The 13,999-nt window shown below is 50.5% G+C and overlaps 1 protein-coding gene across 5 annotated transcripts in view; it reads left to right on the plus strand.

Annotated features, from left to right (window-relative positions):
• Nucleotides 1–2,750: 2,750 nt before the first annotated feature.
• The window catches only part of ARHGEF25 (Rho guanine nucleotide exchange factor 25), a 72,745-nt gene continuing 61,496 nt past the window's right edge, over nt 2,751–13,999 (plus strand). For 3 of the 5 annotated variants that reach the window (XM_033137696.1, XM_033137723.1, XM_033137705.1), the window contains exons 1-2: nt 2,751–2,907; nt 7,874–8,018. In XM_033137696.1, the coding sequence (XP_032993587.1) occupies nt 2,812–2,907; nt 7,874–8,018 (241 nt within the window). In that variant the 5' untranslated portion in view covers nt 2,751–2,811. Of the gene's footprint in view, nt 2,908–3,472; nt 3,559–7,873; nt 8,019–13,999 lie in introns of those variants that run through there. The other 2 variants (XM_033137714.1, XM_033137730.1) reach the window with 2 other exon arrangements.

Below are 13,999 nucleotides of genomic sequence, written 5' to 3' on the forward strand. Positions count from 1 at the left end.
AGGGATGATGGGAATTGTAGTCTAGCAATTTCTGGAGGGCTACAAGTTTACCAGCCTGGCCTTAGGGTAAGGGCAGGACGTAAATAAGAATATGTGGGGGAGGGGTGCTGAAGAGCTGTTGTTGTCAGCATGTGCTGTTTTTACAGGGCGAGGAGCTGGTTACTGAAGGGGGGAAAGGGGGGGCTCTTTAGTGCTAATTCCAAGGGGAGGGGGGCAGTCTTTGTGTACTTAGCACAAGAGGCAGGCTTGGGTGTTCAGAACTGGAATGGGAGCCTTAAGACAGGACCCAAGCTATGCAGGAGAGAGAGGCTACCCAGAGAGCCTTGCATGGCTGGCTGGGGTGGGGTCAGGACTTAGTGGCTGCGTGGCAAGGGAGTGGGAGAGGGGTACTGCTGCTCCAATCCCTCCAGGCTCCCCCCTCTCATTCATGGCTCACGCTCTGCATTTTGGCTCCAGAAATGTGTTTTGTCTCTCTGGAAAGTGGGAATGAAAAACTACAGGAAATGAACATCCCGCAAGGGAGGGGGAAATGGCGGGGGGGGGAGGGAGGGAGGGAGAGCCCCATTACCGTATTTGCAGGGCTATAGTGGGCAACAGAGGAAGGAAGCAGGGGTGGCTCTTGCAGTACCGTAATTGCATTGCAGATGCAAAGAGGCAGGGCAGTTGCAGAAGCTGCACCTTAAGAGAGTATAGAAAAGAGAACTTTGGGTGAGTTTGCACAGCGGTGAGGGCGCCCTTGGGAGGTGGGGAGGTAGGGCAAACTCCCAAAATGAGAAAAGACTATAAGAGGTAATCATTGCCATTATTATAACCCTTTAAAGGACATCAGCAAAGAAGGCATAGCGGCCCCCATATGATAATGCTAGGGAACAGGGTGGGGTGGGGATGTGGTATATAGGCCATACATTTAAATCATGTGCCCCAGAAACAATGCTGGGAACTGTAGTTTGTTTAGGGTGCTGGGAATTGTAGCTCTGTGAAGGGGTAAACGGCGGTTCCCAGAATTCTTGGTGGGCAGCGGGATGTGTTTCTCTCTGAATGTAACATTGGGCTGAAGTTCTATGCATACTTACTTGGACCAAGCCCCATTAGCCCCTGTTGGATTTACTCCTGAGTAAACATGCACATAGATTAAAAGGAGCAACAGGGAACAAAGTGACCTAATATTGGCTGTTGCTATTATGATGATGGAATAAAGGCCCCCTGACCATAGCTGGCCCTTTTGGATGTAATGTATCCAAGAGGTGATGTAATACATAACATAAGGTGGTATTCTGGGTGGGGGTGGAGAAAACAGATGCTTCCCACCCCCTGAAGCACATCTCAGGCTGCTCAATAGTGCACCACATGTTCTTTGCCACTCCCTTCTTGTTCTGTGCGATGGCCACCCTAAAGCTGTCGGATTGGCCTGTTCTAGAAGAAAGGGAAGAGGAGGCTCTCAGTCTAGACTCCTGCAATCCAGTTTGGTTTGTGGGTAGTGAGTGGATCCAGCAATTTGTTGGGCTGTTGCGAAATTGCTCTTCCATTGATTCTGGCAGAGGAGGTTTAAATGGCTGTCTGGGGCCCAACTGCAGTGCCATTTGGTGGAGGAGGTAATGGCAGACTACAGTGGTTCACTTTCCTTTCTGGGCTATACAACAACAGGGGCCCAGACAACATTGTGAGGCCCCTACTCCTAACCATAGCTGTCAACCTTCCCTTTTTTTACAGTGGGAAATGGCGCTGGAATAAGGGAATTTCCTGCAAAAAGGGGAAAGTAGACAGCTATGCTCCTAACAGCCTCAGCCACTGATTGAGGCATGACGGAGCTGTAGTCCAGCATATTCTGGAGGGCCTCAAGTTCTCCAGGCTTCTTGTAAAAGAATGATTGCTCAGCTGCATGTGGCAACTAGCTACATGGCCACCTATTCTCCTGGACACATGCCCCTTGTGTCCAACGACGGACTGAGAAGCAGGAAGACAACGCTGAGCGCATGGGTCTCAGTGCAACCTGGGCCGAATCATTAAATGCCTGGTTTTACCACCACCTTTTCCCTCCCACCTCTGCTGCAATCCCCAATAAGCTTCATTAACTACAAACCCCCAAATTTGGGATCCCTTCCAAACCCTTTGCAGGGTTCTGTAGTCAGATTGTAGGGGGAGCCCCATGTTTTCTGGGGCCTCCCAAACTGAGTAATTGATACTTCGAACCAGGGTTTTGTAGTTAACACCCAGAAAGCAATAATTGCATGATTCACTTCAAACCTGTGCCGGTGTTTTGCACAAAACGATTACAAGACCCAGAAAAGTTTTTGGAGGGGATCCAAAATTCCAGGGTTTATAGTTAACCAAGCTTCCTCCGTGTTTTATTTAAGCTAGTCCCTGTGTGAGAGAGTTTCCTAGGGCTAGCTGGTTTGCCCCTTCTGCTGCTGCTCCCTCTACCACGGCGCTATCAATTTTTTTCCCATATATAGACTGAGCTTCCAGTCATGGCTATGCTTTGTCCTTAGTGTCCTCTCTGCCCCTCCCTGTCCCTAATCCATTGCTATCTAGGAGGCTGGATCTTCCCAGTGTAAATAAGGATGATGTTAAAGAGATAAAGGGCTTAGAGTCCAGGCAGGGAGGGGTGCGGCTGGAAAGCAGCAGATTGTAGCAGGGAAGTTATGGTAGCTGGAAGCGGGCTGGCTGGGAATTGGTCTTTACTTGGCTGTCCCAGCACCCAGCGCATAGGCAGGGTGCCCAGTCTCCTCCCAGTCTCTCTCTCTCTCCCTTCCATGCCTCTGGCTCTGAAGCCAAGGGCGGTGGGAGAAGGTGAGCGGGACCCGCTGCATCATGAAAACCCCACAACGGGCAGGGGGGCGCACGGACCAGATGCTGGGGGCAATGGGGGATATCCTGACATCGCTGGCGCTACCCAGCCAACAGTGGGTAAGGGGGAAAGAAGACTTGGCCAAGGCAGCGAGGCAAGGAAAGGGCCAGACCTGACTGCAGAGCGGAGGATGTTTGGGAGAGGCAGGAGATGGATGCACCCTCCAGGGTTGTTTGTGGGCCAGCTCTGTTGTTGGTTGTGGCTTGAGAGACGGTTCTGCTGCCATGCTTTGACTGTGCATTTGAGGAAAGGTGGTGTGTGTGTGTGTGTGTGTGGCAGGGATGGCAAACAGCTCCCCAGCAAAAGCAGACTGGTCCTGTCAGAAACACTTTGCTTCTCACCAGGCCCAGTGTGGAAGAGAGGCAGGGTAGCTATACATTAACTGAAACTCCCTGGCCAGAAACTATTATGTTGCATCTGGCCTTTCGTACAGCACCTAGCACACAGACATCCCCAAAGGAACATTCTCTACTGATCCCTTGGCTGAGGCATGTCAGGGTGCCTTGTGGTGCAGATAGACACTTCTGTTTGTTTGCTTGTTTTGAAAGTCTGCAGTTGGCCCCAGATCAAAGGTTTCCCAATCCTGCCTGCCTAGGGCCCTTTCTCAATCCTCCAGACACCTCCAGCCCTGAGGACGAGGGAGAGCGAGAGCTTCTCTCTGCCTTCTGTTTTCCTTGCTTCAGACTAAGCTGAGATCCCTAGGCATTGGGGTGAGTTTTCCCACACACACACCCCCCCCTTGTTATTTAATGATTATTACTGGCCCCTGCGAGGCTGGACTCAGCGATGTGGCAATGTGCTCTCTGGGGATTTCTGTTCTGGTCTTTTGCTCCACGCTGGAGCTGTGCCTCCCCCACCCCCAGCGCTGATATCCTCCGTCTGGGATGGAAAAGTCAGCTTGTGGGGTGTGGGGTGGAGCAGTGCTGCAGGGTGGGGCAAGCACAGCTCTAGTGGAAAAGTAAAGCTTGGAAGGCTGGGCTTAAAAAAAATATACATATATTCTCTTTGGAAATCTCCAGTCTTTGCAGAACTAAATGGGCTGCATTGGACGAGGCTGGTAAGTTACTGGGAGGGCTTTTCACTGCAGAGGACAGTGTTCTGTGGCTTCTGTGGGTTTTGTGCAGTACAGTGGGGTTTTCATAGGGTTTTTCTGAATCAGCGGTGGATGGCGCTTGTTGGGCTGGTGGGGTGGAAGGTCGGGAGCCCAGCAGTTAAGTGGGGCCAGAGCCAATGACAAGCAGTGGCAACTCATTCTCGTTTTGACCCCATTGTCCTCCCTGCTGAGTTCTACAAGGGCAATGCGGAGACTAAGGAGGAGGGAGATGTCAGGAAAGGGCCCCCCCTGGACTGGTTGCAAGGAGGAAGGCAGGCAGGAGCGGCTTAGCTGAGGGCAGGCTGAGGTTGGGGCACTGCCCCATTTGCCCCGAGGGACCGACCTCCCCTATTCTGAACTGTCTATAGTGGGGTTTTTGGCGTTATCCTGGCTAGAGAGTCCTTTAGATGTTGCGGGTGTGTGTGTGTGTGTCACTGGGGTACTCCAGTTTCTTGGTAGATCGCACTTCATGGGCATCTTGACCCATTTTTATTAATGAGGCTTTTTAAAAGGGGGGGGGGAGAAACCCATGCCTGTCATTGAGACATTGTTCCTTCATTGACTAAAATGTATTCTCAGTTTCAAATTGGCTCTCTTTCCACTTTCTGATTTGCATTAATGACAGTAGCCCATGGCGTGCAGATGTCGAGCAAGAGATCACATCTATATAATGCTTTCGAAGCACCATTATACCACTCTAGCCATCCTGGAGAATCCTGGAGATTGTAGTTAGTTAGAGAGGTCAACACCCTTTGAAACAAAACAGTGCCCCCTGTGGTTCTCAGGACTCCCCATTACTGTTGAAGTGATAGAATCGTGATTTCAGTGCATGGCGTGGATGTGACCAGGGAGAGAGAGGACAGTAAATTCCAAAAGACAAATGTGCTTTCCAGTTGGCCAAGGGTGAGCTACTGCTCAGCAGTCTGCCTCCACCCCCCTCCCCAATAGCTCTGACTTCTCATTTGTGATGCAGTTTGAATAGGTAAGAAACTGCTGGTCCAGGGGTCTCCTCCAGGTACTGAGAGGGACCTCCCCTGTTCTTACATTCTCCACATACTGCAATGTTCAGGGGAAGAGCAGCAATTACAGATGATGTCTTGCCAGTAAGCCAAGCCAACAGCTGAGGACACCTGCCGAAAGGCCCTTTCTATATCAATGGGGGGGGGGAGAACATCCTTGAAGTCCATTGAGTTACTGAAGCCCCCCCCCCCAGTGGACTGCATCTTGCACGGTAGCACTTTACTAGCTCACAGAAATCCTTCCTAGCCTATTTGCACAGCCACGTCTTCCAGGTGTGCTTTTGAAAATGCTTGCTTTCGCAGATGAACACACACTGGCCCATCCCCAGAGTTTATCACCGTGGAATATGTAATCTGTAGCATTTTGCTGGCCAGGAAGAGAAAAAAAAATCAACTTTCTCCCCCCAGGTAGTCACCTATAGGAGAACTTTTACTCACTGCGGATAACCAGATTGTGGGGAGGGGCTATTTGCAAGCCTGATGTGATGATGCAGGTGGGTGTCTTCTAGTACCTGAGTTTTGCTGGATGGGACAGTGACCCTTCAGCATGGAACATGGGGTGGAGCATATGCTTCTCTAAGGGCAAGGTTGCTTTATATAGGCTTACTCACATGCCAGAACCCTGATGCCTCTCCAGCATCTTCCGCCTGAGGTGCTCACATCCACTCTGCCTAATGGTAGGGCCAGCTCAACTCCTATATGGAGTAGGGTGGCAAGAGACAAAGGAGGACGGAGCTTCTGTAAATTTTAACAGGTGTGCAGGTATACTAACTTGTTATGTCACAGTGCTAAGAGAAACTGTATCTCCTGAGATACTTTTTCTCCACACCTCTAAAAGATAGAGGAGTCCTGTCCTCCTTCGGATCTGGTCATTCTAATCTGGAGGTGTTTGAAGGAGATGTCAAATCCCAAGAAAGAGGCCACAACAGTGAAAGGGGTACCACAGAGTCAAGTGATTAGCAATAGACTGCAGGACAGGCAGAATAAACTATTCTTCCCCTCCGCCCACCATGCACATTTAACTTATTCGAACTCTCTACCACAAGGTGTGGTGACTGCTGGCTTAGATTGTCATGAATTCATAGATGATGCAACTGTTGATGGATGTTAGCTACAGCTCAGGGATGTGGCCTTTCAGTTGTCTTGGACTACAATTTCCAGCATCTCTTGACTACTGGCCACACTGGCTGGGCCCGATGGGAGTTGGAGTCCAACAAGTTGGAGTCATTCCTCTCATGTTTGTACCGCTTTCACTTGAAGTTTCCACACATATTTGGAAGGGCAGGGGCTTCTTAGAGATGGCACCCCCAGGCAGGGGCTTCTTAGAGATGGCACCTCAGTTGTGAAATGAACACTTCAGAGAGGTCCACTGGTACTTACTTTACTGTCCTTTTGACACTAGGCAAATACCTTTCCATTCTTCTAAGCCTTTTATAGATTCAGTTTTTATCCTGCTCACTGTTTAACAAAAAATATAATAAAATATTTTTGGCCGAAATCTATTTGCTCTCCTTTTGCCCTCTTGTTTCTGCTCTCCTCTTATCCACCTGTAAAAACCTCTTGTATCTTCCCAGTATCCACACACCATCTTCCAGTTACTTAGTCAAAAACCTACTCTAGGGCTCTGACTTCCTTCTCTCCAAAGAGCATTATAAAACACAGAAGCCTCAGATCTGCGATTACAAACTGCCCAGTCATGCCAAAAGTCCATTTGGCCTGGAAGATAAGGCTATCAACAGATCCTGGTCATGGTGGCTATATATTACTTCTAGGCAGGAGTGCCAACTTGAATAAAAGATGGGGAGGGGGGGCAGGTAAGTCCCACCCCACATAATAGAGCACAAGACACGGCACACACACACACACACACACACACACACACACACACACACACACCATTTGAATGGTAATGCCCATCACCTTTGAGGGGAGGCCCACTCAAATATTTTATTGGGGAGACCTCTGCCCCTAGGAGTTGGCTCCTGTGCCTCCAGGCTTCAGAGGGCGTCTGCCTCACCCTTCCAGTTGCTAGAGACTACAGACAGGAGAGTGCTGTTGCCCTCAGGTCCTGCTTGTGGGCTTCTGGTTGGTCATTGGGGTGTCAGAATGCCAGACCAGATGGACCAGGCTAGCTAGGTTCCAATTCAACAGAGCTTCCTAAAGTGGCCAGATGAATGCGTCCAGGACACCCAAAAGCAGGAGTTGAAGGTAATGGCGTTCCCTTGTTGTTTATTGTCAACATTTGGTATTCAGAAGTATGTTTTCTCAAAACTTGGGTGTTCCTTTTGGCTTTCAAGTTAATAGCTACTGAAAGGCCTCTCTCATTCAGTGGGGAGAGTTCATTCTTGATCTCTGTGGGGCAAGACCTCTTTCTCAGCTCCCCTTCCCCACTCTCATCCCAACTGGGACCATCTGCATAATATGGACTGGACGCCTCCTTTTGCAAGGCTCTGAATCCCAGCTTCCTTATCTGCTCTGATTCTCTTAAATGTAAGATTCTAGTCCTCACAGCTGAAGATGCTTGAAAATGAGTTGGCCACAAAATAAGAAGTAGAAAAGAAATGAGACCGTCATGTTTTTTCAGCTGCCATTATGTCTAAAGCTGTAGAAGTTTCTCCCCACCCCCAGGCTCCTCAGACTTTTCTCATTTGTGGGAAACAACAAACAACTTGAATAAGAATATGGTGTGATGAGTGCAATATGTCTGCCAACTGTAGTTCTGGCATCCTCTGAAAATGATCTGCAAACGATGCTAATTGCCTGCATCTAAAATATGCCCATTAGTGGCTGCTCTCCAGCTCTGATCTGTATTCTAGGACCTAGGCTGATCGTCCCCATAACAAACAGCTTGCACTTATCCATCCCTAAAAAACCTGAACTGTTTTTCCTCTCCCGGCCTATGCTTAATTGCAGCTGCCAGACCTCTGCTCCCAAAAGGAGGGAGCTGAGATGCAGCCCCAGGCCAGCAGCAGCGTTGAGGCTTCCTCCAAGGACAACAGGGAACAGCAGCCTGTGGAAGTACAGCATGGAGACCCTGAAGTCCAAGCCACAGAAGAAGGTGAGAATCATTGTCTCATGTGAATATGCTTTGTCCTGTGTTAAGCTGGCTCCCCGGCCTTTCCAGGGCTGCTGAGAGGGAAAGAGACTGCCTGGCCATTTCCTTTTCTCTTACCAGATTTTTTTCAGTGAATCCAGGGGCGCTTTTCAACTTCAATGGATTTTGCAAGGGGACTGATTTGTAAATCCGGGGACTGCCCCTAGGAAACGGGGACTTCTGGTAACCTTAACTTACCGTGCTCCAATCACCCCTGTTTATTGTGCGTTCAATACGGTTTACTGGGACGGACCTAAGCCTTCCTTTCCAATACATGTGTGTCCCGTAGCTTCCTGCTGGAATCCTGTAACGTTTCATGCCGCAAATGCTTCTGCGGTTTCTTTCTTTCTTTCTTTTCACCATGCTTGGGTTGTGCTGTAGTGCAAAAGTGCCCCTTCAGACAGCAATAGCATGGTAACACTGAGGAGGCATCACAGAGCATCTAATAAAGCGGAATGGTGCATGGAAAGAACACCACTCTGGAGGGGCCTCAAGGCATGTTCCCTCATTCCAGAGCTACTAGGCTTCCCTGGGGAGCTTCTTCTATGACTGGGCCTTATTAGCAGCTTTGCATTCATTGCCATTAGCCTAGCGCTGTCTATTGTGCCTATAGCAGTGGTACCCCAAGGCTCTTTCTAGCCCCCCTGCCTGAGCTCCTCTAAATGGAGGTGCTGGGCTCTGACTTTTTGCAAGCATGGCATCACAGTCTCCACCACTGGAATCGGACCCTTCTAGCCTGGTCCATCTAGCTCAGTATTGTACACCGTGACTGGCGGTCGCTCTCCAGGGTTCCAGACAGGGAATATTCCCAGCCCTTCCTGGAGGTTTGAACCTGGAACCTGTCACTGAGCTGCAGCACCTCCCAAACAGATTCTTTTTGGTAGGATGCCAGATCTAAAGCTGGTCCTAGGATGGTGGGGTAACCACTCACGACGAAAGAGTAGTTCTTCCCTTGACATTTAGAGGATCAAGCAGAAAACCACTTGGACCCATGTTTTTTAGGCAGGGTGCAAGCGGAAATGTGAAGGAACCCTCTCAGCCAGGGCAGGGCCTTTCATGTGCTTTGCAAACCTTGGTCCTCATTGATCTGCAAACCTTGGGCCTCATTGGCAGGAAGGGTGGGGTATAAACCGAATGAATGAATGAATGAATGAATGCTAAATAAGCTGCTGTGGGAGCTATTTTTTGTTTGTTTGTTTTTGGTCTGAAGGGTGAGGTAAAAATGCTTGAAATAAATAGATACACGCAAGCAGCTATTTCTGTTGGGGAATAGCAGCTCTGGGGAGGGCAGTTTGAAGCCAAGAAGCACAAGCTGGGTGATAACTTTCCCCCTGGCCACTTCCCCCCCCCCCCCCAGAGCAGTTATTTCCCCAAAGGTCCTTTTCCCAAAAGAGGCTCCAGGCTCATGGTTATGGTAGAGTACCTGCTTTGCACCCAGATGGTCACAGATTGAATTCCTGATCTTTTCAGGTAGGGTAAGCTCCTGTCTGAAACCTGGAAGAGCTGCTACCAGCCAGTGTAAAGCAGGGAACCTGTGGCCCTCCGGTTGTTGCTGAACTCCCAACTCAAGGATGGTGGGAGGTGTGGACCAACAGTATTTGGAGGGCCACAGGGCCACATCCGGTGCAGATTTATGAGCTAGACAGGCAAATGGTTTTGATTCTGCACAAGGCATCTTCCTATGTCTTTGCAAACAGACATTTGGAATCCTGTCGTGCAATATGTGGTGGAGGTAGGGGATATGTTTCAGCTGAAAATGGCCAGCAAAGCATCCATTCAAAGCATTTGCCTCCCCAGGTTGCTTTTTAATTCAAAGCAAAACCGTTGGGCTGTTACAGACAGGTATACATATATGTAGTTTGCCACTAAGGTCCAAACTAAACATGACAGTGGGAGATCTGTGAAAGATTGTCAGCTTTTTTGTTTTGTTTTGTTTAATCTTAATAGCAGTCGTGCAGGTGGGGAAGTGGGGTGTCAAATCCAGTTGAGACCACAGCTCTGTCGAAGGGGAGATTTAATACTTTATCCCCATGCTGTTTCCCTAGTTTACAAACACCCTCTTCTCTGAAAGCTGCTAATTGCCCTGGGGTCTAGGTAAAGGGGACCCCTGACCAGGGGCGTCGCTAGGGGGGTGCGGTGGGGGCGGTACGCCCCCGGGCGACAGGGGCCACAAGCGGCGGGTGGGGGCGACAAGCGGCGGGTGGGGGCGACAAGCGGCGCCCCTCCCGCCACTCCCCAGGCAACGCCGGTCACCCCGGGAGCAGCAGCGCTGCACGGATGGGGTGCTCCCTCGGCCGTGCGCTGTTGCTCCCGGGGCGACCGGAGCGAGCGGCGGCGCATGGGGGTGACAAGCGGCAGCCCCTCCCGCCATTCCCAAGCGCTGCCGCTCCCTCCGTCACCCCAGGAGCAACAGCGCACGGCCGAGGGAGCACCCCGTCTGTGCAGCGCTGCTGCTCCCGGGGTGACCGGCAGCGTGGGGAGTGGCAGGAGGGGCCGGCGCTTGTCAGCCCCACGCGCTGCCGCTGGCTCCGTCCAGTGTGTGCGGTGCTGCTGCTCCTGGGGCAACGGAGCGAACGGCGGCACGTGGGGGGGACAAGAGGCAGCCCCTCCCACCATTCCCAAGCGCTGCCGCTCCCTCCGTCACCCTGGGAGCGGCAACGCACGGCCCGACGACGGAGTGCGCCTGCACGCGCAGGCGCACTCTGTCATCGGATCGCCGCTTCCACAGCCTCCTTTTGAGCCGGAGAGCTTAAAAGCAAGCTCTTCGGCTTAAAAGAGGGCTGCAGAAGCGGCGCCGGCACCCCCGGAACCGCCCTGGGGGCGGAGCGTCATGACGTCACAATGTGATGTCACGACGCCCCGCCCCCGGGGCGTTTCCTTTGCCGCCCCGGGTACCGCGGAGCCTTACTCCGCCACTGCCCCTGACCATTAGGTCCAGTTGTGGACGACTCTGGGGTTACGGCACTCATCTCGCTCTATAGGCCGAGGGAGCCAGCGTTTGTCCGCAGACAGCTTCCGGGCCATGTGGCGAACCAGAGCAGCGCACGGAAACGCCGTTTACCTTCCCGCTGGAGTGGTCCCTATTTATCTACTTGCACTTTGACGTGCTTTCGAACTGCTAGGTTGGCAGGAGCAGGGACCGAGCAACGGGAGCTCACCCCATCGCGGGGATTCAAACCGCCGACCTTCTGATCGGCAAGCCCTAGGCTTTGTGGTTTAACCCACAGCGCCACCCGCGTCCTGCCCTGTGCTCTAGTTGAACCCTAAATCATGTGTGAACGATATTGCAGTGCATTAATCTGACTCTCAGAGCATTGTTTTGGTGATTGGCTTCAAGGGATTTCCCCACATTTGTGTCTTCATAGCATAAACTGTTTCCATGCTGTGGCATAAATACATGTTTTGTCAGCTTGTCACATGTGACCAGTCGTAATGGAAGTATGAATAATAAAAATAATCATAGAAGTTGGCCGCAGGCTGCCCCTGGGCCAAAACTGTCTCAGTAAAGGTAGCTGATCACCCTGGCAATCCAAATCCTCCTCCTGGGTCATCTGCTGTGCTGTGCTGTGTTGCCTGAAATGGTTGGTGCTCCTGAAGATGTAGCCAACACCTTCATATTGGCAAGGGGTGTATTGTGTGTCATGCGTTGCCATTGTGTTATTGCTGCTTTCCTATTGACTGAAGGGTAATTGAGATGATATATCAGGGGAGGTTTTTTGTTTTTTTTACATCTGTTACATGCTGTGTACCACCTGAGATTGTAGAAAGGATAAATCAACAACATCGAACTGGGAAGAGGAAATGGGGACGGAGGGGAACTGGTGGCAATGAAATGGGTGGCATGGAAGTGCAAGTGAGTGGTTCTTCCTGACAAGTGGGTGAGCCTTTAGTGTAGGGATGGGGGGGGGGAACTGTGATCCTCCAAATGTTGCTGGACTCTCTCCTCCTTGACTGTTGGCCATGCTGGCTGGGGCTTATGGGAGTTGTAGTCCAATAGCATCTGGATACCCACAGGCTTTCCATTACTGCTGTGGGGCCACCAGATATACTCTAACCTAGAAGTTACAGAGCATAGACAGCCGAGGTTGAGTTATCCCTGTCCAGATAGGGTCATAGCTGGGCCATCAGAGGAGGCTGATGGAAGGCACTCCATGCCATCAAGGCCACTTGCCTCAGGTGACAGAAGTGGATCCAGAAGTAACCCCAAGGTGCACATCTGCCCTTTTAGGGGGAGTGTAACCCCATCCAGAACAGATTGAGCTCCACCCAACTAGTCTTACCTGTTGGCCAGTCCATTTGTTGATCAAGATGGGGGGGGGGTTAAGAGGCTCTTAAGCACAATCAAATGAATTCCTGTACCCTGTGAACCATAGATGAATGAGGAACAAGTCTCTGTCCTTCAACCTTGGTCCAAGTAGACACAGCACAATACATGCAAGTAGAATTCGAGTGGAAGTTTGTTTGTTTGTTTAGAGTAAATCATAGGAGTGGGAGCTGATCTGGATGAGGACTGCAGTGGGGGCAGGCAAGGAACCAAAGCCTACTTATCCCTCGCCAGGGTGTGATCCAGACTGGGGTCTCATGTCTGCTGCGTACTCTTGCAAAACAACATTTCATGAACACTGACTCGTCTAGAATGGCAAAATTAGTGAACCACCTTATGGGGGCAATTGTGTGGTTGAAGCGGGTAAGCAATATAAAGGAGTTGGCATTCAAGGTCTATTACCATCAAGAAGTTGTTGCTGTTGTATGGGACCTCTATAAACCATACAACATAGAGGAAGATGAAGGGAAGAAGCCAATTTTTAAAAATGGGATTTTGCACAGTGGAAGGAGGCAGACTGATGCCAGAAGGGGAGAGGATGTTCCAATGGTGGCAAGCAGCAAGGGAGAAAGTGTGCTGTCAAGGAATCGGGGATTTGATTCTGCCTTTATGTGACACAAGACTTCCAAAGGATGGAGAAGGGGCATAGAAAAAGATTTGGGAGGGCGGGTTGGGGGGGATATCTAAGCCAGTGGGAACAAGGGAATGAAGGTAGAAAGAGGGAGACAAATTCAGGAAAGAGTAACCTGATCATAGCAACGAGCAGAACAAATTAGGCGAGTGGAATAATTAAAAACAGAGGCAAAAGGATTGATGGAAAAGGCAGGAAGACCAAGCGAGAGAGCAGCTGCAAGAGTCAGTTCAAGAAGGAATGAGGAGAAGGAGCAAAAGCTTCAGTTGGCTGTGGAATATTTGTTCTTAGAATAACTAACAGCTTGCAGGATGGTTTCCATGAACAACAGGCAGGAAGGGGGAAACAAGCTAGGAATACTCCAGACCCATTTACATCTCTTTAGTGATGTCTTACGTGCAGAGATGAAAATAGGAAGCTGCCTTGTACTGAGCCGTAGACTATGGGTGGAATTCAGTGCAGCACTATGTGGGTTATGCACTCTGGGAGCAAAGTCTGCTTGTGGAACAGGATTTCTCCCTGTCCTCCCCCCCCCCCAGCTCAGTATTATTTGCACTGACCGACAGTGGCTCTATGATCTCAGAAAGGGGTCTCTCCCCCAGGTCCACCTTGAGATGCCAGGGATTGAACCTGGAACTGTTGCATGCAGAGCAGATGCTCTACCCACTTGGTTACGGACCTTCCCCAAAGTGGGTGGAGGTGGAGGCAGGCACCCTGCCTGTTCCATCTGCTTGGCAGTCAGAGAGGTGGGAACATGAGTGTTTTGCCTTCCTTGGTTCTCCAGTAAATGCCAAGTCTTACTGCTATTAAAAAAACTAAGATCATGGCCACTGGTCCCATCACCTCCTGGCAAATAGAAGGGGAAGAAATGGAGGCAGTGAGAGATTTTACTTTCTTGGGCTCCATGATCACTGCAGATTTTGACAGCAGTCATGAAATTAAATACGCCTGCTTCTTGGGAGGAAAGCAATGACAAACCTAGACAGCATC

The sequence above is a fragment of the Lacerta agilis genome, chromosome 2 (genome assembly GCF_009819535.1).
Source record: "Lacerta agilis isolate rLacAgi1 chromosome 2, rLacAgi1.pri, whole genome shotgun sequence".
NCBI classification, from domain to species: Eukaryota; Metazoa; Chordata; class Lepidosauria; order Squamata; family Lacertidae; genus Lacerta; species Lacerta agilis.